At 39.1% G+C, this 25,415-nt stretch overlaps 2 protein-coding genes across 7 annotated transcripts; one reads left to right on the top strand and one right to left on the bottom strand.

The window, feature by feature from the left end:
* Window positions 1-3,243: 3,243 nt before the first annotated feature.
* LOC103708798 (probable 1-deoxy-D-xylulose-5-phosphate synthase, chloroplastic) lies at window positions 3,244-15,683 on the bottom strand. Of its 4 annotated transcripts, XM_026805300.2 has the most exons (12): window positions 15,444-15,683; window positions 14,066-14,234; window positions 11,793-11,912; window positions 11,543-11,707; window positions 11,280-11,430; window positions 10,213-10,481; window positions 9,643-9,709; window positions 9,430-9,534; window positions 7,786-8,096; window positions 5,419-5,697; window positions 4,263-4,547; window positions 3,244-3,823 (listed from the first exon to the last, which is right to left on the bottom strand). In XM_026805300.2, exons 2-12 carry the CDS (start codon window positions 14,231-14,233, stop codon window positions 3,674-3,676), a joined length of 2,070 nt encoding a protein of 689 aa, XP_026661101.2. In that variant the 5' UTR covers window position 14,234; window positions 15,444-15,683; the 3' UTR covers window positions 3,244-3,673. The 4 variants fall into 4 exon arrangements, with proteins under 4 accessions (XP_026661101.2, XP_008792106.2, XP_008792105.2 ...); XM_008793884.4 differs by having other exon boundaries at window positions 9,430-9,709; window positions 14,066-14,372; window positions 15,444-15,682; XM_008793883.4 differs by having other exon boundaries at window positions 9,430-9,709; window positions 15,444-15,682.
* Window positions 15,684-19,227: 3,544 nt separating this feature from the next.
* On the top strand, window positions 19,228-24,451 carry LOC103708799 (protein FAR1-RELATED SEQUENCE 5-like). Of its 3 annotated transcripts, none has more exons than XM_039128709.1 (4): window positions 19,228-19,384; window positions 20,556-20,657; window positions 20,755-22,846; window positions 23,158-23,255. In XM_039128709.1, the coding sequence occupies exons 2-4, from the start codon at window positions 20,623-20,625 to the stop codon at window positions 23,212-23,214; spliced, it is 2,184 nt and encodes a 727-aa protein (XP_038984637.1). In that variant the 5' UTR covers window positions 19,228-19,384; window positions 20,556-20,622; the 3' UTR covers window positions 23,215-23,255. The 3 variants fall into 3 exon arrangements, with proteins under 3 accessions (XP_038984637.1, XP_008792111.2, XP_038984638.1); XM_008793889.4 differs by lacking the exon at window positions 23,158-23,255 and adding an exon at window positions 24,024-24,451 and having other exon boundaries at window positions 19,229-19,384; XM_039128710.1 differs by lacking the exon at window positions 19,228-19,384 and having other exon boundaries at window positions 20,564-20,657; window positions 20,741-22,846.
* The last annotated feature ends 964 nt before the right edge of the window (window positions 24,452-25,415 follow it).

Here is a 25,415-nt window from a genome sequence, read left to right as displayed (position 1 = left end):
AAAGAAAGCAATATCAGAAAAAAATGAAAAAAGTTCAAGGCACGTCTGGTAGCAAAGAGATACTCACAGAGGGATAGAATTGATTATGATGAGATTTTCTCCCCAGTGGTCAGACATAGTTCCATCAGGGCAGTGTTAGCATTGGTAGCAAATTACGATATGAAGTTGGAGAAGATAGATATAAAGACAACTTTTCTCCATGGTTTCTTTCGGTGACATATTGCTTGAGAAAGTTCACACTTCTGAAAATGCAGCAGAAATATTGGCAAAACCTGTTACTGGAGACAAGTTCAAGCATTGCTTGAACTTGGTTAACATCTCTAGATACTAGAGAGGAGCTGTTCGAACCCATCGGCATCGGGTGGTGTCCTAGGTTATCTTTTCTCCTAAGGGGTAATCACCAATGTAGAGATTGTTAGAATAAGTGGCTCATATATGAGTGGTACATTAGTATTCTAACGGATCGGAGTGAAGCAACGACATCTGCTTATCTTTGGGGCGATTATCTAGTACTTTATTTTACCAGGGACGCTGATAGGGCTGGAAGTCCGAGGCTAGGGTTTAAGTATAAATATCTTGTAACTCTTGTTATTTTTGAGATAGTTAAATTACAGCCATTTCGCTTTCGTGGACGTAGGCATATTGCTAAATCACGTAAAATCCCTTTGTTTGGTTCGTCTTCCTCTTCTTCTCTCTCAATTCTTCATACTGTTCATCGATTGAAGCCTGCGATTGTCACCAACATCAACATGCGGACATTTTGTTTGAAAAATTAGATCGATAAATAAAATCTTTTTTTAAGGATATAATAAATATTTTACATTTTTTTTCAAAAAAATAGATGTCTAACCAAATATAAGATGCTTTATAATGTACCACTTTTCGTAATTAATCAAATATACCAAAAACTATTTTTTTAGATATTATATTTTTATGAATCAGCTTTTCATAAAAAATATTTTGGCAAGGAAAAAAAAAATTTGCGAACCAAATGAGTCCTTAAAAATAGGACCGAGGATAGTTATTTGCCACATGTATAGCAATTAATAAGATTATACTTGTTTCCCACACCATTACCTTCGTGCCTATTTTATGAAATCATAGATGCAACCTCTCTGACTCTACCTAAATGTCAACCAATACGTGTGGCAGGGGCCATGTGAATGTGATCGGCTAGACACGAGCCCAACAGGGAGATTCTCGGGATCACCAAATGCCTGGTGCCCGTCTTATTTATCCTATGTAAGCCATCCTGCAAGTTGACGGTGTGTGGCTGGACAACAGCATTGAAAAAAAATATTGTGCTACAAGTACATTGCTTTACGGTGTCCGTTAATGTTTGTACGTTTAGACCATCCAATTATTTCGAGGGATCCGCGAAATTCGCCGCTAAGGCAGACAAGCTTTCTAGTTTCTATATTATGTTGGCACAGCATGACCGAAGATCCTCTGCGGTGCACGCAACTATATTATGGCCATCGTCAGAAGATGAACAGTTATCAACAACAATATGCCATGTATAGCTACGGTATTGTATCATGGTTGATAGCCATTAATTTTTTGAATGTCGCCCCATATCACCTGCTTGCATAGGATGCGACGACTTTACCTATTTTCTAACAGGATACGGCACCTCATGCTATTTTGATTGAATATGATAGCTGAACCGGCAGTCGTCACTATGCCGACTCCTCTCCGCTCCATTGTCCGTCTCGGGAGATCGATACGCTGGTGCTTAACTTATAATCCAGATTGAAACTTCGTGCTCGTGGTCAGGACCCAACACGTATAGGGTGCGACGTCTTTACCTATTTTCTAACGAGCCGATCACCAGCCACCACCCGTTCCCATAAAAGGAAGCCACCAGCCTCATTGATTCATGCACATCCAGTGATGAGTGTAGGGCGGGCCTTTTCGTGTGAGCTGCCGATCCCAATTGCAATCACGGATAGCTCAGCCATGACGCACACTTGTTGTTTGGAGTGAAGCTTAGGATCTCTGTCAGGAAAAAGAGAGAAACCTGAGCCCAGTGGGTGGCCCAGAAAAATCTATATATTGTTGGTCAGGTCTATGCGTGCCATCTTGAGCCATTAAATTTTTAACGAAACAGTTGTCATTTACTGAAAACTTCAACTTCATCTCGGGACTTCTGGTCCCCAGCGGAGGAAAAATAGAAACCTTGGAGCTCATGCGTATGGTGTGTTCAATGACTGACCGTGCATCACCAATGGCTCTGAATGCCAGAGAGACAGGTGACGCGGTTTGCTTTTGGATTCATGCAGGCAATCGATGTTGGACGTTTTAGAGACGAGGAAGGATGTCAGACAAAATTTGGTTCAGATTCAACCAGGATCCTCTGTAGTGTGGCTCGTGCACCACAAAATTCTATACATCTAGAGATGGCATCCATCAGGGGTTGGATGGGATCAAACAATACACACCGTATATGACATGGCATGTGCTCGTGAACTGTCATGTTTGATGGCCATCAGTCCTTTGATAGCAGCCATCCACCGCAGCAGCATCAAATAATACGCGCCATGTATGACATAGTATGTGCTCGTGAACTGCCTTGTTTGATGGTCACCAGTTCTTTGATAGCGACCATCCACCGCTGCACAGCACTTAGAAATACCACGCACGGCAGAGGATCCATGCTCTTTCAGATTCACGATGCACTAGATGTCAGATGGGTGCATTTGGCCACCAAGAGGAAAATGCAGAACTTTCCCTGTGAGGTTGTTTCTTTATACCAAGACAAGATGAATCTCATGGGTCATGCCCGCATTTATTCTTTGAGGAATTAATCGCCCATTTTCCTGGTATCTGTCACTTGTTTTTGTCCGTGCCAAATCCCTAATATCTATTGTTTATGCCAAACTCATTCAGGTATTTAGTTTTGTTCTTCGGGACCCAAAACCAATTGACACAACAATTTTAAATACAAATTAGATCAAGACAAGATACTTAGCAGCAGTACCCCATCAGAGTGCACCATATTCTCCCAACTCGCAGGACTGGAAAATATACTCCGGAGAGTTTGCTTCGTTGCTGTAAGCCTGTAACTCACCTTGCCTTATTATTGAGAGTTTTTTTTTGTTTTTGTTTTTTCTGTAGACAGTTCCAGAACAAATAGAACATGATTCAGTACCATCGGCACAAGAGCACTGTCAAATTCTACAAGTTATTCAGAATCACAACTTCTATGGAGCAGTTGAGACTACTGCACCGTGGCCTTTGTAGAAAAAAAAAATACTGAGTAATGAACATTTTAATGGAAGATCTGATGAACCAGCGTCTCTGGTTTGAATAAATATGAGGTGCACACAGCTGTTTCAAACAGTCAATTTGATGTGATCAGCATTTACAAGACTGGAATCAGCTAAAAAGAATGTACAACAATGCAATCTCCATCTCCATCCCTCTCTAAATATTTAATGGAACGTACCAAAGCCAGGCTTAATTGCTAAACCATGCCGTTCTCGAAGTATATATCCAATGCCGCCTAATAAATGTCATACCAACTGGCGGAATGCCGGTCAAAATTAGTCAGCCCAGATGAGAGCTTGCGAGCTGCCTAAAACATAACTTGTCATATAGAAGCTAGTCTAACTTGTCATGTAGAAGCTAGTCTTTGGCATCACTTTCTCTTCCATCACAATTTAAAACCTCTCTATCTCATCAGCAGAAGGGCATCACGGTGTCGTCCCAGCAGGCTCAATGCTGTGGCCGCTATATGATGACCCGTCAGGCCAGCAATTTCAAGCTGCTCTTTCGGGGAAGCATGCTCTATGTGCTCGTCTGGTAATATAATAGGCCGCCACTGTAAATACAACAAGGGCAGAGTTACATTGAAAAGAAGATCCATTATCATACCAGGCCTTATCTTTCGACTAAAATGACAAACCGAAATATTGCTGGGAATGAAACTTCAGCATTTCGATATATAGTTAAGATGGACAAACCAATGAACTGAAGACTTTCAATCAGAAAAGACTCTCCTAGAGTGCCTCCTCTCATGGAGGCAAATGCCCGATACTCATTATATGAGGGATCTCCTAACATGGATCCAACATGAACGATACAAGCACAAGGATTCAAAAATCACTTGAAGTGGAGGATCGACTTATCTGCTGGGACTAAAAGAACAAAATGTTTATGGTTTGTTGATTAGGGTCATTGATTCTGAGTAATCATTAAATATAACCACTAATTTTGGACAAAATTGAAGAAAAGCTAGTTGACAAAAGGATGTGATTTACCTTGGTCCTTCCATCAAGCAAACCATCAAGTGCCATGAACTGTGAAACATGTGAACCAAACCCACCAATGGTTCCTTCCTCAACAGTGATAAGAAACTTGTGCTCTTTACATAACCTCCGAATAAGTTCAAGGTCAAGTGGTTTGCAGAACCTAGCATTGGCAACAGTCACGTGGACATCAATGCCAGCAAGCAAAAACTGAGCCTTCAAGCAATTTGGGATCATTGATCCATAACCAAGTATAGCCACATCTTTCCCCGCTACAAGAACTTCTCCCTTCCCAATCTGAATCAAAACAAAAATGAATTAAAGCTAACAAAACTAACCACATATAATATTGCAAAAGTTGCAACCAATTAATCTGACTACAACATGAGAGTGTGCAACTTGTGAAAGAAATTTCAGCAAGATCTATGATTTGAGTGTTTATGGTATTTTTGCCAAGTTTGCTAGAACCTGTTCCTGCCATACGAGATCATCATCCAACCACCAGCTCATTTGTTTCTTAACACGTTAAACATCTGTCACTAGATACTCAAGTGGTTTGTCAATCAAAACATATCTGAATCTACAAGGGAAGGGCAAAAAAATAACATATTGAAAATATGTACGTTGCTTTCCTAAATTACTAGACATGCAGGCATGCGCACTCGCGTGCACTCACATGTACGCATGCTATGCATGTGACTGTTCCTAGGATGCTTTCCATGTGACATGTAGTATGGACGGTTGTGATCCTCCCACCTGGTTGATTTTATTCTTATTGTTCATGTAATTCGATATATACTCCCCCAGTTTTAGAAGGTCAACTTCTTTTGTTTTCCCTCTTAAGAGTAAGAACTGAACTATATGGGAGTTTATTCAAGACGGGAGTGCTTACAGTGGCCTGGATATGGACAGCCTCACAACCCAGAGCCTCGTGCACAAGTAAGGCACTCCGGTCAGTTATATAATGAGCAGGCAAATCTCAAATCAGAACTCGTATGGTTCCTTATCAGCAAGGAGATAAAAATAAGGTCATCAGGGGTGAATAAACTCTTCCAGTATCGTGACTTTCCAGTATGTAAATGACTTGGAAAAAATGTGAAAAATCAGAATACAAATTATTAGAGAGAATAGGTTGGGAGGGGGTGTGGCTACAAGACCAGTAGTTTACCTCAAGAGGAGTTGCACGATATAGAGGACGACAGATCCCCACAACAGCTCCCCTGGGATATCGGAAACAAACAGGTCTGTCCTCAATACGTGCAGCAGTCACTACCATGTCAACGAGTTCATCTCCATTAGATGGTGCCATGACAATCATGTTTGGCAAACACGCCATGAATGTAACATCAAATGCTCCACACTGAGTTGGACCATCAGATCCTACCAACCCTGCACTTGTGATTGCAAAGCGCACTGGCACTTTCTGCAGATCTACATCTTGGATGACCTACAAATAGATAAAGATGTTATCAACAGATGTATTGGGAAATTTATTTTAGACTCTATGCTTTGATGATATATTACAAATGACTTACAGAAACATGTGCGCAGGCACATGCAGAAGCAAAAGAAATAATCTTCTATTCAGGTTATCAGATCTAGTCACAAAAAGATATATTGGCCATAATCCAATTATACCAGAAACTACAAATATGACCTTTAGAATCGGCCGCCAATTAAGAGGGATCACGGTAATTAGATCTGTACAGTTTTTTAAACCATTTATGAGTATTCAGAAAAAGCCCAGACTTTGTCTTAGCTAAATTTTGTAATACATTGAACAACTTTGAAAAAGAAAAAGCTTCCACAGGAGGTAGACTTCTGATCCCTCTTTTTTTTTCCAGCCAAAAAGCAACCTATATCCAAAAAGGCCTGGTCAAATGTTTGCCAATTGTCATATAGAGTGAAAACCTCATTACTTAAATCTTTGTGCAACAACTAAAAATAACCTCCTAATTGTTCTATAACTATGACTATAGTACCACCTGGATGTAATATTCATTTGTTTTCTTCTCTTATATGTTAATAATACAATTAATTAACTACTTTGATTTATATGCATTCTTGTGGATCATACCTTGGTTAGCTTTGGACCCTATTGACTGGGAAAACTAGAATGGATTAATAAAAAGTCTAAAACCAACTGAATACAAGATCATATTTGGAATCAATATTTTAACCCCATCCAAATATGGATCAGACTTGGATGCCGAAATCCAATCTGAAACAACCTGGCTGAGTCCTTGCTAGGATAGAAATGCTATTATCAGCAATTCACCATATCTTCCAGACATGTAGCGTAGATCAACAATCCTATTAGGAATATTTGAGCCCAGAATTATTTAGTGCAAAGTAATAACAGATATTTAGTGTGAAGCAATAACAGATAATCATATGAGTATTCGCATCATTAAAGTGGAAAGAAGATGGCTTAACTGGTTGCTATTGATCACATTGTATATACATTAACATACTTATTGTCCAGAATTTAGTGGGTTTGGATATTACTAAGTCATAGATGTAATAATACGCAACATATCTTGCCATCAAAATTGTCTATGTTGTGATCATATTACCCTACACCTTTATCGCATTTAGTTTGTGGCTTTCCGGCATCTTAAATCTCATTGATGAATTTAGTGGGTTTGCATACTACTAAATTATCAATGCAATAATATTCAACATATCTTGCCATCAGAATTGTCCATGTTGCAATCCCATTATGCATAGACCTTCAGCACATTTAATTAGTGGCTTTTGGACATCATAAATCTCATTGATTGCAATTAAAAATATTTTCACAATTTCAATAATCTAAAACGTTTTTAGGCACTTCCAGTAATATTTAACAGAAATGGATTCAACATAAACATGTTTCTTATAAACATAATTTACAGTGACTGGAATTTCACTTGGGAGGGATACAGTGATCAAAACTGGTGGTGGCATCCTGACCAGCAGAAATGAATTCAGTTGACCTCCACTGCTCGTTTATACCTTCTTCTTGTGGCATGCCCTTCAACACCAGCACCACTGATTATAAACAATTAAAATGTCCCATGCTTCAACCTTGCCTGTTGTATAGGGAAACCTACTTGATCCTGACCAGCTAAAGTAGTAACCTCATTCAGATGAGCAATAGAAAAGTAAATCTGTACATGATCAGACCCCATAATCGATTATAGGATATAAATTGGAAGAAACAGCGCATGAAAATGGCATCATAAAGACAAGAAAGAGTCAAATTAGTGATCTGTTATCTGAGACTTGCTCATCCAGAAGGGTGAAACAGATTGCACAAAGGCTTTGTCATTTGTGGTTGAGGTACTTGCTATGGTATATCAAATGATCAAAGGGGAGTTAATCATTACTGAGCATATATTGTGGGTGGAGCAGAAACATCCAAATGATCATAGCCATGCCAAGTTCTTAAAAAAGAAAAAAAAAAGATTCTAATTTCAAAATAAATTTCCAATCTCATATGAAGCATAATGGAGAAACACAGGAAAGGAATAAAGGAACAAGCAAATAGCACCTGATCGAATGCTCTTTGTAGGAATGTAGATGGAATTACGCAAAATGGCTTTAACCCACCACAGGCCAAACCGGCAGCAAAAGTAACAGCATGTTGCTCTGCCATGCCTACATCAAAAAATCTTTCGGGAAACATTGACTGGAAATGTTGAAGTGATGGATCTGTTCCCATGCCTGCATGGACTACCACAATTTCCTTGTCCTTCTCTGCTTCTGCTACCAAAGCTTCAACAAGGCAATCATTGTATGTTCTAGAGAAGCTGCTGCCTATACATTTGGGATATGTTGTTGACAAATTGGACTTTAAGGTCCCTGTTATATGCAAACAAAAATAAAGTGGAAAAAAAAAAGATCAGGAAAGGACCGACTTTTATTCATAAACAATGGATATGATATACCAGAATAATTATAGAATAAGGAGTACATAGAATTCCTATCCTGCATCACTCTTACCTGAAATACTGATTCAAATAATTCTCAACATGAGAACAGCAATAAATCAAGATAGTGACCATATCTTCATTCAAGTAGCAAGCAAAAACTTTGGCTTACATCAAACACTTCTTTGCAACAACAATTTGATCAAATAAGGCTTCTACAAGCCACTCTAAGAAAAATGCCACTTCAGTCAACCATTGCACAAATAGGGTAGGAAGTTGGACTTTGGCACATGTCCGTATCTTCTAATATTGCTACTTATAAAATTGTGACCATGAGGACAACCACATGCAAACAAACTTTATCCAACAAAATGGGGATGGCTTCATGAATCATTCTTGACCATTTTTTTGCAATTAAGACTGCATCATTCATTAGCGCAGTCCTTTACAGTTCCTCTGACAATTTCTTAACAGGTTTTCAAAATTCTCCCCTTCGCTAACCCTTTTACATAAAACAAGCCCCAAAAAAGTTGGAGGCCTACTAGGATCTTCGCTCACCCCATGCTAATTCGTTGCACATATCTTCACTATTTCTCTATCAGCAGTATAACTTATCCAACATAATGCAAACGATTGACTCATTATATCTCTTGGTGATAAGTTTTTGGTTGGGGCTTCATTTTCAACTTCTATAACTGATAAAAGAACCACATTTTGTATAATATCTTCTAATCTACCAAATTTATGGTCTTCATCTTTCAGCATGTTCAGTCATAGTTTTATTTATTGTTGTTGTCAAGATCTGATGATCCACAATCTTGAAATTGGGCCTCAACAATTTAGGTCCCATCCTTGGATTGGGATTTGATAGGATAATAGGAACAGGAATCATATCATATATTATACCTTCTCCTAAATTAACAGGCCATGAGGGAAGTCCATTTTAAATGATTTGGTTTTTGGCTTTTGGCTTTTGTAACTTCTTTCTTACAATCACTAAATAAGTCTTATGCCAATGGTGCATCTCCTTTGCTAATCTAATGCAAAGATCTAAATGTCACATGACTCAAAGTGAACACCAATCAAAAGGATATACAACCAGCAAAAAGGTTATCTAGGCAAGAACGATTTTTTTGTTGAAATAAGAACCATTGATCCATTCCGATATATTATAACAAGATGAATTAACAACAAAACGTTTTCAGACATTCCAACAAGATCAATATGAAATTGTAGTAAAATGATACATGAAGAATAAAACAAACCTTGTTCTTCAAGAGTTCTCTTGCTTGTATAGATATCTTCTGACTCCTTTTCATCCTCTGTGATAACATGAATCAATACAGGTCCAGTTGAATCCAATGATGTGACTTCATTAAGTACACAAATTAGATCATCAATATTGTGTCCATCAACTGGTCCAATGTAATAAAGCCCAAGTTCTTCAAAGAGAGTTGCCCCAAGGGGACCTATCATACCACGAGCATACTCGTCAACTTTTGCTGCCAGTTCATGCATCCCTTTACCAATCCTTTTGGTAACACCCTGACAACAGTATCCATGAGTATAACAAAGTTAGCTTCTGTCTGACAAGATGAACTAATATTAAATACAGAAACAGAAAAGAAATTGAACCCTAACTACAGCTGGAGGAGCTGATGAACTAGAAAATGCAAAACATATGCACATGATCAGCAAATGGCACTGGAGGGGTCATCAACTTCTAACCAGAATTGAACATTTCAACCCATGCGTAAATACAAGACTAAACAGAAAAGCAACAGATTATTGAGGAGGTGGAGCAACTATGAGAACTTTAAATTGTTTGCATGCCTAAACTTTTTGGCTGAAAGTTAGATTTATATTATCATTCAAGCAACTCAAAATGCAAATAGTAGAGGTTTCTATTTGAAAATATCATTAGGGATGCATCACAAACAACTTTTCAAATTCAACTAGCAGAGGGAGGATAGATTCATTTTGTTTGAAGCTTTATGTAACCATTTGCATGTGTTAGTACTGTTAATGTTTGAAGGGAAAACATGTACCTTTGCAGCCTCTCTAAATTTCCGAAAAGATTTACTGGATTGAAGCTTGCTTAGAGTGCTGGAAAGGGCATTGATTGTCATTTTTGGTCCTTCATCTGGCTTAGGATGTAAGGAGTGTCGGCTATCATTTAGTATCACGACCATGTTTGAATTAAGATAACCAGCATTGCTCATTGCTTCATACACCTGACCAGCCATTGTTGTCCAATTACTTATAACTGTCACTATACAGTTTTTCTTTCCATTGATATCTCGTGAAACCGCCATACCTGAAAATAAGACACTGGATTAATCTATCTGCCAACTAATAGCAAAAGATATTTTAATATGAATGAGAAAACAACAAAACATTCAGAGCAAACAGCAATTTAAAAAGCAGAATCATAAATCCAAAAGCCCAAATAGACAGAAAATTTATTGCCCATTAATTACTAATAAAAATCTCATTAACCAAAAAACCTTGAGAGCAAACATCACTTCACAAAGCAGGATCATAAATCAAAAACCCAAATAGAAGAAAAAATTATTGCTCATCAATTACTAATAAAAAAGAGCAATCTTTTATTTTAAAAAAAAGGACTTTAAAGCAAAAACAACAGCAGGTAATAAATAATAACACATCTATTCACTTATTCAATGTGATTGTACATGTTATATACCAAAAGCCTCTTACATAGTCCAACAATGTGAATGGATAAGCATGTCTGTATCTCTCTGGAATAACTCAAGGGAAGTGTATTTATCCTCTTTAAAGCCCCCCTAGAAGTGCCAAACATAACATACAGAGAACAAAGTTAACATTAGTTATGCGATACAGTCAGTAATTCCAAAATCCAAGAAGGTTTCTAAATAAGCCAATAAAGATGGACTCGTATTATCTTCCAACTAATGCTTCTCCCAGATGTCAGCAACTGAGCTTACAGTGATTGATGACAAGCTAGGAACAGTAACAGGAGAATGAAGTTTTCAACGGTTCACAGTTAAAAGAAGGGATAGAAGTGAAGCATCCCGCAATGTTCATGTCAATATTTAACATTGGCAAAATGATAAGGGGTTTAGATTTATACCAAGCCCCGCAGAGACACTATTGCATCCATGCCCAGCACCAAATGCGTCATACTCGCTCTCTGCACGAGATGTGAAACCTGAGAGACCATCTTTTCGCTTGACTGTGTGCATAAGAGAGCGTCTTCCTGTGAGAATCTTATGTGCATATGTCTGTTCAATTGAAGGCATGAAACTATTTAACATCAAAGGACCCTTACAATATTAATAGAACAATGTGGGAAACAAATCATAATTGTTGGCGGTAGAGAAACACATGGCATACCTGTTCACCAATATCCCATAATATTTTATCCATCGGAGCATGAAAAACGTGATGGATAGCAACTGTTAGCTCAACAACTGCAAGACTAGCTTTAAAAGGTATGCGTCTCCTTGACATAATAAAAGATATCTCAGAGCGGATTTCGTTAGCTAATAGTTTTAGTTCCTGCATAAGTTGTCACCCTACTATTAGGAATTTTAACAGCTGAAACCCAAATTGTATAAGAAAGCAATCATGTGATTCCAAAGACCTCGACAGACAGATTCTTCAAATGAATTGGTGAATCAACCATGTCCAGTATGGGTGTAGGAGCCTTCTCCCAGAAGAAATCACCAACATCTGGTAATGCAGTTACTTGCCTACAAAATCCCTGCAACAAGAAGAACCAAAATCATCCAAATTCCCAATGTAACCATTTTCTGTAATAAGTGGGAATACCATATGAAAAAGAAAGCTACCTAGCAGTCTAAAGTTCAACTCTCAACACAAGGAGAGGGCATTTACAGGCATCTACTAATACTGGCAATAGGACCACTTGAATGTTGCTGTAAATTGTTAAACTCGTAATTTGGTATCAGTGGTAATATTGCACATTATAGATGAGAACAATTCCTTAAGTCAAGCATCAGCATCTTCACTATATGCCTAGATCCCCTTCAACAGGAGTACATTCAATGCTCATTTCCTGGTTGCATCAGCTTCAATCATGTAACAAATAAAGCAAGTTTTCATTCTATCAATGTCTTCCAATATGCCAGGTCCCTCTCTTAACTAGTTGCCTCGGCCACATATTCGAGAAGTTGAGAGGGTAAGCCTGCGGATATTTCTCAAACCTTTTGTTGGAACATTTTTCAAACAATGAAGTGAAATAATATAAGGAAAAATGGCTAGCATGTTGGAAATAGGTTCAGGATAGGAGAATCAGGATAAAAAAGATAGCTTCTTATCTCTAAATTAATCAACTTGCTAGACAAACAAGGGATGGTTAAACATACCTCCAAAGCCAACTCTCCCATTGATGTTCCAATACCAAAAGGGTGGCTATATCAATGCTGATCACTATCATATAGTGGAAGCACATGACACATGTCGTCTATCACTATTATTGCTTTAAGCCATAGTATATGATAGCCACAAAAACTTGTCTATCATGGTACACAGTATCAGTTCCAGTAACAGCACCAGTATCATATTTGGTACAATGTCTATGGGCCAATTCATGCTATTGATACAACGTACACCTCCATACTGAATATCAATTCACTATCAGTATGGTACAATACACCCTAGGTGTTTAATTTGGCCGAGCTGCCTAGGCCAAGTTTACCTGAACCCCACCCCATATGGGACACATGGAAGCGTAGCGAAGGCTACCACCCCCTAGTATTGCTTGTGGGCTAATCAACAGCTGCTAATACGTCAACCAACAGTGAAAAGGAGCAGTGGTGGCTATAATGACCAGCACACTTTTTTCTCATCACGCCATCTTTCCGCTTATTTCCCCTAAGTTTTCCCTTTCATTCTACTTGCTAGCCTCTAGTATGCTTGCCTCCTTCCATTTCTTCCCACGTGCTAGCTACCTGGTTATGTCTTGCAGCTTGATAGATGCTGTGGTGGCAGTAATTCTATTACTGCTTTCCTTGTGAATTTTAATCTTTGGACTTTTTAAGTATGAAAAATAGGTTCATAACCCACATTTCATGGAAAAAGAATGTACATAGAATACATGGACATGCTTCTTTATGTATATGATTAAAAGTATGAATAGTAAAAGTTTAAAGAGCTTTCCTCCCTAAGTTCCCGCCTAAGTGATACAAGGGATCCATCGCCTGGCCTTTGTAGGTAATTTGTCAATATTAAGTGTGGCGAACCATGCTCTCTATATTTATACAATCATCAAATTGTTGGATATAATAGCAGAAGATAAATATTTGGAGTTCCATTTTGGAACAAGAAAATATCTCTTTGTTCAATTATAACATCTGATAGGCGGATGGTTATGCTTTAATATTCAGAAAGATGGTGGAAGGCTTGCTGGTTGAGGATATGATCTAGAATCTAGTGCTGTCTGCTGTGATGTCCAATAATGACATTGCAGATGATATCAGCCCATAAATGACACTTCTGAGGATATTAGTTTTTTAACTAACAACAACTCGATTCCCTGATATGATATGAAAAACTGATTCCAAAAGATAAACTAATTGACAGAACAATTGTACAAACATATCCAATTATAAATATCCTACCCCGATAACTTTGTTTGAGTTCTAGAAATTGTTGAACAATATCGAACATATATCAAGGAAAAAGTCTTTATTTTCTCTGAAAGTTTGCATATCATGTACTCTCTCTGTATTTTCAAAACTCAGTCTGCTACTTTTAGTTTTCAGAAAAAAATCATTTCCTTGATTTGGGGGTTCAAGAATCTAGTAATGCACCTTTTCTACCTGAACTATGCAAAACAGTAGCACAAATATATTTTTTTTAAAAAAAAACTGATATGTATAAGTTTTCAAATACCTTCGGTGGATAGGTAGACATAGAACTTGGGCATATAATACATTTTAAAGAATCCCTCTTCACATGGTGGGGAAGCCCAAGGAAGTCAGCTTTGAAAGACTTGGACCTAGAGTCACTGTGAAGCAAAGCTGTACTATCAAATGAGCACCGAGCAGACGCAGAAGCCATCCTGGAAATGAGAAACCATCTGTTACGACTATAACGACTATTGGGAAAATCTGCTGAAAGCAGAAAACAACACTAAAAAAGAGCCCCCTGAGCTTCACATCAAAGAAAAGAGTATCACAAGCTTCCAGCGCCACCTAAGCTGCAAGTTGGGTAGCATGTAATGCAAATTTGATGCAATTAAACTAAGCAAAAACTAATCAGACCCCACTGTATCAAATGTAAAATTGATCAATTGACCCTTTATAACAGTATAAACTAATCAGATTCCACTGTATCAAATGTAAAATTGATCAATTGACCCTTCATAACAGTATATCACGCTTGCAAGTCCATCATTTGAGTCTCAAGCAATTATTCCAACAATTAGCGTATATAATCACATACAGGAACAGACCAGTACATGAAAGACCAAGAATTGATTAACTGAAAAGTTGCAATTGCTTCGACTCAAGTAAATGCAAGAAAGGATAAAACCAGACAACTCAGCTTCAAGAACAAACAGAACCGTCTTGAGTTTACAAAAGAAAACTAAACAAAATGAATATCATAGGCCAGCATCCACTAAAAACTCAGTCACGAACAATTATATTGCAAGCAATGCCAAAAGGGAAACAAATATTTCTTTAACAAATAAAAATCCCCAAGACAAGCACAGGTTCACACATAAAACCCTCATAAGGTTGAAAGGAACCACATGAAGCCGCGCTGACAACTTTTTTAGCTATATTTTTTTTTCAACACGGAGAATCTACATTACAAAAAATAAATCCAAACGACCAACCAATAAGGTTCACAAAGCTAAGAAAAGACCTCCACAGCGAGAATAGCGGCAATTGTCAAATTTAACAGCAAAATTTATTCTTTCACCCAAATTCCAACATCATAACCACCATTAAACAAATCCGTTGATGGAGAAAAAAAAGAGTAATTGTTTGAAAAGCGGAATCGCATGATATCTAATAAATTCCACCCCCCAACCAAAACCCTACCCCCTAGAAAAAAACGAGAAATCACGGGAAATAAAGTAGAGACTTCTCGGTAGCGGAAGAAAACCTAAAAAGGACGTCAGAAGCACATAAACCGGAAATTAGCCTCATTAAATTTCAGGAAGGGCATAAGAAATTAGAACAGAAGAATCACCAAACAGAGAAAATAATTGGAATTTATTAGATAAAGGAGAAGAGTATTTTGCAACGATTAAAGCATTTACCTCGTAAATTTCAGTCTCTGAAATCGGATCGCGGTAAAGAAGTATGAGATTTTCGAGCGAGATCCAGAAGAAACTTATCTGGGACTTCAGTCATCCATGCAAACTTGGCAGATGGATGGATACAGTAAGACACGTGGCAGTAATCAATTAGGCCTGTGGCGTGGTTGGCTTCGTCTAGGTCGGATGCGGTTGTCGTGCTGCTCCTCGGAGCAACGTAAACTGTTTTTTTTTTTTTGTGATCTCCGGAGTCGATCGGTCGGCGGCTCTTGATTGACAGGGTGGACGGCTTAGATTCTTTTTGGCGCAGAAAGTTCGATGCTGCCGGCTGTCGTGCGGAACACGGCAACAGGTCCGCGACAGGAGGACTTGGAAGGGTGGGAAGTGCGGCCGGCGGCCCTGTCGCGACCGCGACGGCAAATGTCCAGCGATCGAACGGTAAGAAATTCTAGTTCTGCACGAATCTCGGCACTCATGTTATAAACGCAGGCCTCAAAGACGTAAAAGCCAACGCAAATCTCTAGCTTCGATGGGAGTGGTGGATGACCATGGACTATTAAAATGCGGAGGACACGGTTTTATTCGCCGAAAATTGGAAATTTACCTACACTGTAATGGATATGGTTCATGGTGGGCTAGATTTTGGAGTTTGAAATATATAAGAATAATTGAAGATAAACATCCAAAAAAAAACTAAGTAATTGATTTTCTTAATAATTACATGGGTTCGCTTTTGAATTTTACATGATGTTTTGACTTAAAAGTTTGCATCTATTTGATAAAAATGGACAAAACTATGAGTTCAACTTTCTCTTTTTTAACTTATGCATGATCTTATGATCTAATTTTTTGTACCTTAAATTGACGTCTTAAAAATAAAATAAATAAATAAAATAACTTTGCATAGAAAATGGATTATCTTTGAGTGCTTTGATTTTTTTTTTTGCTAAAACGGATGCATCATGCATTATAAGTACGAATACATTCAAAAAAGTCAAAAAATAACAGGTCTCAGAGTGCATCGGATATTTCTCTCCCCCACCCAAAGAGTATCTGTAGAATGGTTGGCCACATGGCCCACATATGAGGCCACCCAATCCGCAGCCTCGTTGGCTTCTCTATACACATGCTTATCCTGCAAAGCCATCCTACCACAGACCATAGTCTGGATATCCCTAAGCAGCGGGTGGTAGTCGCCCACCCCAACAATGCTTTGCTGGATCCAGCCAATTACTATCGCCGATCGCCCTCGAGCAGTACTGCTCCAACCTATAGCGCCCGCCGAGCATAACTCACGCCAACCCAAGTCGCCTTCAGCTCAACATTCAGGATTAAGGTGTCGAAGATCTGATAGCCACCAGCCGCAATCACCATGGACTCCGAACCTCGGATGATAAAGCTGACACCTCCCCTTCCCCTGCCATCCAATATGCATCCGTCGAAATTTACCTTAAGCAAACTCAGGGGTAGGGATTCCCAGGTAAAAACACCATACAAGACGCTCTAAACACAGAAATAGAACCCCAGGTGTCCTGAGCTATCAAAGGTCTATCTAACAACTGCGACTGCGAAATCTCTGCCGCTTAGATCCGAGCCCGTTTAACAATAAACCTCGGTGGGGGACACTTCTCGCCGGACGTCCAGGTATTCTTGGACAGCCAGATTTGATAAGCCATATAGATCACTACAAGAATCGTTTGTCGGGATCGCGGGGTGATAGCCAACCATTTGATCATCTGCAGAAAGGATGTCGAGTGACACCAAACCTTCTGTGGGATTATGGTCAGCTCCCAAATTCCTCTTGCATGCTAGCACTAGAACAAGGCGTGGTCCATTGACTCCATCACCTAGCACAAAGGGCATTGGGGGTGAATATCCAAACTCCTACCACTCAGGACGAGTCTCGTCGGGAGCCGGCCCCAAGCAACCTTACAGAAAAATAAGGCCACCCTCGGGTGCAGGTCAAAGTGCTAAATCTAGACACAGTCCACCCTCGGGCATTGTACGCTTTGGAAAATGTTGTAGACATCGCTCACTCTGACCTTGAATCTGCAGGTCAAGCATTGGCCGAAAAATAAATATTTCAACATGCAACAAAAGTAAGTCAAATTTACCAAATTTTTGGATGTTTCAACTAGATGCTTTAAGAATCAAAACCCTCCTCCATATAACTAATGTCTCTTTATTTCTCTTGGAGTTTATAGTTCCCAATATTTTTAAATGGACTGGACGGCAAATTGGTAAGCTATCCGGTTCCCGGGTCGACCGGTCCGACCAATCCAACTAGCAGTTTGACCAACTTTGAATAGCAAATCTTAAGCCGCCGAAGCCCCTCTTCCACATCGTCATTTAGAAGCCACCGAAATCTCTCCATTCCTCTCAGCGAGGATCACCCTCGGCTCCTCCAAAATGCTCATCTTTTAGCCTCCCCTTACCACACTTTTCCTTCGTGCTCATAAACTCCCTCAAATCAACCTTATTTGACCTCTCTCACAGCTTTCTAACGAGCGCTAGCGCCTTCTTGCTCCTCCACCGGAGCTCCTCCCGTGCGGCGCAGTACTCGACGAACATGGTGTGGAAGTGGGCCTTCTTCTCTAGGGCCTGCCTTTGTGACGCAAAGAGAGGCAGAGATTCATTCTTGACAGCTTCTTTTTTGCGGCCTTTTGTTTCTCCTTGCGGAGGGCATGGAGGATCTTGGAATTGGGGAACACGGCCTTGCGAAGGAGCCATCGACGGCTTTGGTGCTGGGCTCGAAGGGCTTTTTTGTCTTCAGAGCAACGGAGGAGGGTGGAGATTAGAGCGGAAAGTGAGACGAGGGATGCCTCCATGGCGAGGAGAGTGAGGAGGAATCAAAAGCAGCAACATAATTAATTCTATGTTTTTTGGACTCGGCAACTCAAAAACGGTCACCTCTAATTCTATGTCCCAACAAAGCCACATGTGCCTCCCATTCTAGCAAAATGTGGAAGTTGCAACTAATCTATCTATCATTTCATGAAGTTGGCCAAAGCGCACTACGTATCCCTTGCTTTTTTTCTATATTTATTTTTAACAAGTCGCTTGGTTCCTTATTTACTTTTAAATAAGAAAAAAAAATCTCCTTTGACAATAGAAAAAAAAATTATATTTTTTTTATCTTTCTTCTTTTAGATTTTTGAAATATAAATAGATTACATGATCGATCTAAGGCTTGCGGGATTTCAATCTTACATACGTAAGTTGCTTGATTGGTATTAGCAAATCATCTATGATTAAAATCGTTACCTCTCTAATTACATAGTAATTGATGTACGATGGTTCAAGGCAGTTGGTCCCTATGATTTAGAATGATTATTACGGATTATGATTCAAACTGGAATATATTTTTTTAAACATAGATATCATCTTTGTTTCCTCAGTTAATATCAAATGAGGTCATTTTTGTTCTAATTATAACTATAGATGGTGCTATATAATTTGATAAATTTATATTATTGCAAGCAAAATCCCATTTCAGATCCAAAAACCAAAAAAAATGAATCCACCGGCTTGAGTTCAGGTATGGCTAGCCTAAATAAGCTGGCAAATTTTTTTTTTTCGGCATCATAACAATTTTATGCATGCCAATATATGCATTTGGTATTCATATACATTATACATTCAATAAATTTCATTAATCCATATATCCGGTTACGGATCGGAGCTCAAATTAATACTAACAACCCGATTTGCGTTTGGGTCCGAACTTGGTTGATTAAACTCATTGACTTTGGATTAGGGTTTTTCTTGGACCAAATTCGAAACCCGACCCATTTGCATCCCTCCAGGCCCGTTACCGTTCCTTCCTCCCAACTCTAGGGCACGGGATCTCCTCCCACGTCCGCCTCGGCCGCCGCGCGTCTGCGCCCCCGCCGCCCGCCGGCCACACCACCACCTCCGCTCCTCTCCAAGGCCCCACGAACCTGGTAAGTTCTCCTCCCTCCCTGATCATTTACATCTCTGTTCTGTGGAGATCTGGGGCAAGAAGAAGCGGAATGGATTTCGGGAAGGCCTCTGTCTCTCTTCTCGTTTCTTAGATGCCTCACTTGAACGTGGGCTGCGGACTTCTGAGGTTAAGAAAGGGGAAGGGATGTGGAGGATAGTGTTCACTTGGCGTGTAAAAGATTTGATTTTTATTTTTATAAAACTAGTAGCTTCTTTTGCTTCCTGGTTTTCGAGTTTTTGAATTCCCGTGGCATTTATTCGTTATCCTCTCAACTTATCCATAATATATAATTCAAAAAAGCACGAAATCGAATTTAAATTCTTGCTTGGATCAAAATATCTTCTTTCTTCAAGCCATGTTTATAAATAATGATGTCAACTTCTCTTGAAGTTGCCCAAGTTTATGGTTTTTTGTTATAATTTGAAGCGAAACCGGTAATAATTGGCGGCACACGGAAGAGGAAGTGCCTCCACCATGAAGAAGTGCCAATTGTCATCCGTTCATTGGAGAGAAAGAAGACATGACGCAGTAGTATAGTGAAGTCTGGTCGCAGCAGAAACAAAAAGCCAAAATCAAACATGGTATTTCTGGTGAAGTTTGACCCCAGCATAAGAAATGCATCTTCTCTCTTGTAGGGGCAAGAATTTATCCATCCGAGAAAAGAGTCTAGAATTGAAGTACTGGTCCAAGAAGGACCATGAATTAATTGCAATACAAAGGCTTCTTTTGTTCTTTTGTCTTAAGATATCAGAGGCTTCTGCCATTGGCTTAGTTGATTTCAGCATCTGATTGCAAAATCTCTTCTTTCCTGCGGAATTAATGTTTTATTTGTGCTAGTTAGAGTTTATGTTTGTGCTACATGGCACATGCTGATTTCTTTTCTGATTTTTAGAAGCTCTTCTTTGTGATATCTGGGTTTTGGATGTTAAACTTTTATTGTAATGCCCTGGTGCTTGTGTGATCTTGTTTCTTTAAGCAGCTTTAGTTCTCTGTGATGCTTCTGTTAATAAATTCAATGTTGTAAATCTTTCACCGCCCTCGTATGAACTACATCTACATTTCATATATAAGCTTATACATCGATTTAGTATGAATGCAGTTAATTAATTGATTGTAGATTTTTTGTTTTCATTTTTTACTCTTCTTTTCAGGTGGATCAATTTCTTGCTCCTGAACAAGAAGAGGTGCCTTCTGCTGAGACCAGATTTCACCAGAAATATGTTGTTCAGTTTTCGTCAAGTTCAAACGTATAGGTAACTCATTACATTCACTGCTTACAGCCTAAAGTGTTTCTTAACTTGTTTGCTTATGGCTAAGCGAGGCTGGACATCGACAGTTATTGATCTCCAGATTGATGGAAAACACTCGGGCAGAAGGCGATGATTTGATGGAAGACTATGTGGAATGCCTCATGTCATTGGATACCAATACTCGCCCAGGTGAGAATGATAACACAATACTTCCAGTTCCTGCTGAGGAACCCACAAGCATTCCTGTTGGAATAACAGAGCAACCTCCAACAAAAAAAATAGCTCCAGTCGGCACAGAGGAGCCTAAAGAACCGACCTTGGGTATGGAGTTTGAATCTGATGAAGCTGCAAAGGCATTCTACAATGATTATGCGAGGCGTCTGGGTTTCCCTTTCCGAGTTGGCAGGTCACGGCGTTCTAAAGGTGTGGAGGAGGTGTTGATTATGAAGAGATTTGTGTGCTCAAAAGAGGGAATATACAGGAAGAAGCCTTCCGGTGAGGGCACAAGGAAGCGTGAGCGCATATCAATGAGGGAAGGTTGCAAGGCGATGATGGAGGTCATTAGAGATTCAGACAGATGGGTGGTTTCTAAACTTGAGACGGCTCACAATCATCATCTCGGGACTTCTAGTAGAGTGGGCTATCTTCGAGCGAGAGGCTTTATCGACACATGCGACAAGGCAAGAATAGTGGCATCAGATGCAATGACGCTGCTACGACAGAATGCCTTTGGGGAACGAGGAGATGCTCAAGGTCTCGTAGATTATTTTAAGAGGATGCAAGCCGAAAACCCAGCATTCTTTTATGCCATACAAGTTGACAGCAATAGCTGCGTGACCAATTCCTTCTGGGCAGATGCTAAGGCTAGAAGTGCATACAATTATTTTGGTGATGCTGTTACATTTGACACAACGTACAAGAAGAATAAGTACATGATGCCCTTTGTAACTTTCTCGGGAGTCAACCATCACCTGCAACCTGTTATCTTTGGGTGTGCTTTGCTCATCGATGAGACTGAATACTCATTCATTTGGTTATTTGAAACGTGGCTTGCGGCTATGGGTGGGCGCCCTCCAGTTTCCTTAGTTACTGATCAGAATAGGGCCATGACAGCAGCAATTGCAAAGGTGTTTCCAAACACACGTCATCGATTTTGCAAGTGGCTCATCTTGAGTAGAAGCAAACAGAAGTTAGCTCATGTATACTCAGCACATCCTACTTTGAGAGGGGAGCTGGAAAAATGTGTCATTGAATCTGAAACTGTTCAAGCTTTTGAAATGGCTTGGGCATCCATCATTGATAAATATGATCTGAGGAAGAATACATGGCTTCAAGCATTATTTAATATCCGCCATAGATGGATTCCTTTGTATCTAAAGGACACATTCTTTGCAGAACTGTCTCCAACACAAAAGTTAGAGACTACGAATGATTTTTATAAGAAATACTTTAATACCAAGACCGCATTAAAAGTGTTCCTCACACAGTTTGAATTAGCCATGGCAAGCCGATACGAGGATGAAGCCCAAGCAGATGCTGATACAATGTGTACTAAACCAGTGCTGAAGACTGCATCACCAATTGAAAAACAAGCAGCAACTATTTACACAAGGGTGGTGTTTAATAAATTTCAGCAGGAATTTGTTGAATCTTTAGGTTATAATGTTTATAAAATAAAGGATGGCACAGTTAGCAAATTTAGCGTGGCTAGAGACGAGGATTCTCTTGAGACATTCATCGTCACTTATAATTCCACGAAAAAGACAGCAACTTGTACCTGCAGAAACTTTGAGTTTTCAGGCATTCTATGTCAACATATTCTGGGAGTCTTCCTAATGGTCGATTTGCATATGCTTCCGGAAGAGTACTTTTTGAAACGATGGACAAGACATGCCAAAAGTTGTGCTATATTGGACGAACACAGTGTTGAGCTTCAGAGCAGTAGTCAAGAATCTATTACATCACGATATAATGATCTTTGTCGTGATGCCATAAAATGCGCAGAGAAAGGAGCAACATCTATTGAGATATATAAAGCAGCAAAGGATGTGTTCCAGAAGGCTTTCACCGATATCATTGCTTTTGAAAAAAATGCTGGTAGAGGTGCGCAGCGAGATGCGATCAATATTAATGAGGAAATTGCAATAGATGATGCAATGAACGGCCAAGCCCTACAAGATCCTGAAAGAAAGGTATGAACCTAGAGCACCCAATGAGTTTGCATGCTTTTGTTCTGTGGTCATATATATTTTACCTAATGTCGGTTTATAATTCCTTTGATCCTTTGAAGATGCATACTATTTATTAGGTATTCTGATAGCTAGTTTACTTTCAAAAGGCAACTTAAGGTAGCGTTATGTTCTCTCTTATTGCATATGCTACTGTGTTCTTTTTGTACGTTATCTTCAGAGCCTGTATTACTGTTCTTGTGTTTCTAGTGTCAAATTTTGCTTATTTTTCTCCTTTTTTTGGCAACATTTTGTTCACGAATGAATCTTGACAGTGGAATTGTCTACCAGAAGAGATTCAAGATTGTAATCTACAGGAGCATGTAATATAACGATGGCAAAAATACATGTCACAACCAGCATTAGAAGTAAATGCCATGTCTTCAGAAGACTAATCAGGCTTATTCTTCATTTGTTTCTGTTATAATGCAATGCTTGTTATCCAATACCATGTCAAGTTTTGCAAAATGCACATTGAACTTTCATCAGCTAGTGTATTAAAGCTGTCTTCAGAGTAAATGGGATGCAAAATTGCAACATGCCAGCAAGATGGTATTTTTTTGGGTGAAAAGGAGAGGAGGCATTTAGAAGGGTCTGATCAGTCTCGTATTGAATGACAGGCATTAGTGGCTGATTTATTGCCAACATGTTAGTTATCACTGTTTTACCTCTCTTGACTCTTAAGTCATTGTGAGCTTGTCTGCTGTAAGATGAAATGGTTCCAAAAGCATCTCAATTATTCTGCTAGCTTTGTGAAGTACCATGTCATCCCATCATCACGGCATCCTCTTCTTCACCATGCTGTATTTTTATGTAGATAAAAATATAGGTGAACCTGCTTCCTTTTTGACACGCTCTTTAACTGCTGTGATAGCTTTTGCCCATTTCTACTGACAGTATTGATACACCATTCATAAAACCATATGTGCCTTAGTTGATGCCCTGTCGTATTGATGCACTTAAAGAAGAATGGTGCAAGTGCATTTTTGTTTTATTAATATTGCTTATGTGGTGTGCTCCATTAGTTATTATATTTCTTTCTAATTTCTAATGCCCAAGTTGAATGGGACTATTTTGTTTCTTTACTATATATACAATGCTGATTATGTAAATTAACGTATTTGTCTGATACCTTTGACAGGTGACTGGTTTACTTGGCCAGTTACTTGGTTCCTCGTGGTCGCCAGTCTGAAGCATTTTGCAGTTCCCTTCTCCTCCAGTTCTTAAATTATTTGTAACACTTCAGCATTTGTTATGTGTATCCGATGACCTGTCCATTACTGTCTCAGCAGATTGCCAGAGAACAGCACATGAATCTGTTACAGGGAATATCTGGTTCCATTGGCAAACCAAAGCCGGCTATTCGGGCGACACTGTAGATAATTTCCAATAACACGACAACTTGGTTAGCAAAACACGAGACTGTATCAAAATTGTGATGATAGCATTGTTAAATGCAGACCGATATAACTTGTTCTTAGAATATTTGTATGAACACCAATTCATCATGTTTTGCCTCATTGAATGTTACCAATGTAAGGCAGGCCGTCACCACTTTAAAATCCCAAAGTGGCTTCCTGATCTAAATGCAATGGATGCTGACCATGCAAATGATCATAGTTTTCATAGGCATTCAAGGTTTATGGTTCATCAAGTTGTATATAGAATGCATCACAGTTTCTGCAAGTCAGGTACGATGGGTGGACCCTTTTTTCTTCGGTTTGGCTCCAAACTGAAGTCGTGAAGGTGGTCAAGCAGACGTAGATACCTGATGACCCTTTTTATTAGAGAGAAAAACTTGAAGGAAGATGGTCATGCTCTGGGAACTCCATATCCTGCTCTACATCATGATTGGCAAACCTATCAGCTGATCACTCACCTTCTTGAAACACTTTTGAGTAACTTTAAATGCTTGGAGGGCTCTGCGAAACTGCCATAGATCTCCGAAAAATGGATGATGGCTTGATGTAGCTTGTCAAGGCCTATTGATCCATCGAACAATTGTACTCGAATCTCCTTCTATCCCTACCTATATAGCTTTACAACTAAGCACAGCAGTGCACATTCTTAACCATGCTACTTGAAGTTCTGCTTCTGGCACTGAACATGTATTGAGCACTTGGTTTGTCCAATGAATTATACCTAATCTAGCTAATCTGATTTTTTTTATATTTGAATTATTGCAGCATTATTGTTTCTACAAAATGTGGAAACATACAAAACAAAGTGGTTCAACAATAAAGTGGGATCTTGGGAGGAAAAACTGGAGAAAATAGAAAAGGCAAATTTGTTCTTTGGTAGGCTATGTTCCTCCGATAGTTACAAGTTTAGAGTCCTCACTCTTTGGTAGGGACAATACATTTCCAGAAAATAGAAAACTAAAGAATACCTTTAAAATATAAAATAAAAGATCATCTTTAAAGACACGTTTCTGGTCGTACTTATGCCGAATAAGATTTCTCATATTACGTTCTCTCCAAATACATCAGCAAGCCACGACAACAAGCATGACACATGAAAGTAGCAGAGATCT

Source organism: Phoenix dactylifera, chromosome 8 (assembly GCF_009389715.1).
Source record: "Phoenix dactylifera cultivar Barhee BC4 chromosome 8, palm_55x_up_171113_PBpolish2nd_filt_p, whole genome shotgun sequence".
Lineage (NCBI taxonomy): Eukaryota > Viridiplantae > Streptophyta > Magnoliopsida > Arecales > Arecaceae > Phoenix > Phoenix dactylifera.
Note: the sequence above shows the minus strand (reverse complement) of the source record. Positions and strands in the feature narration are given on the sequence as shown.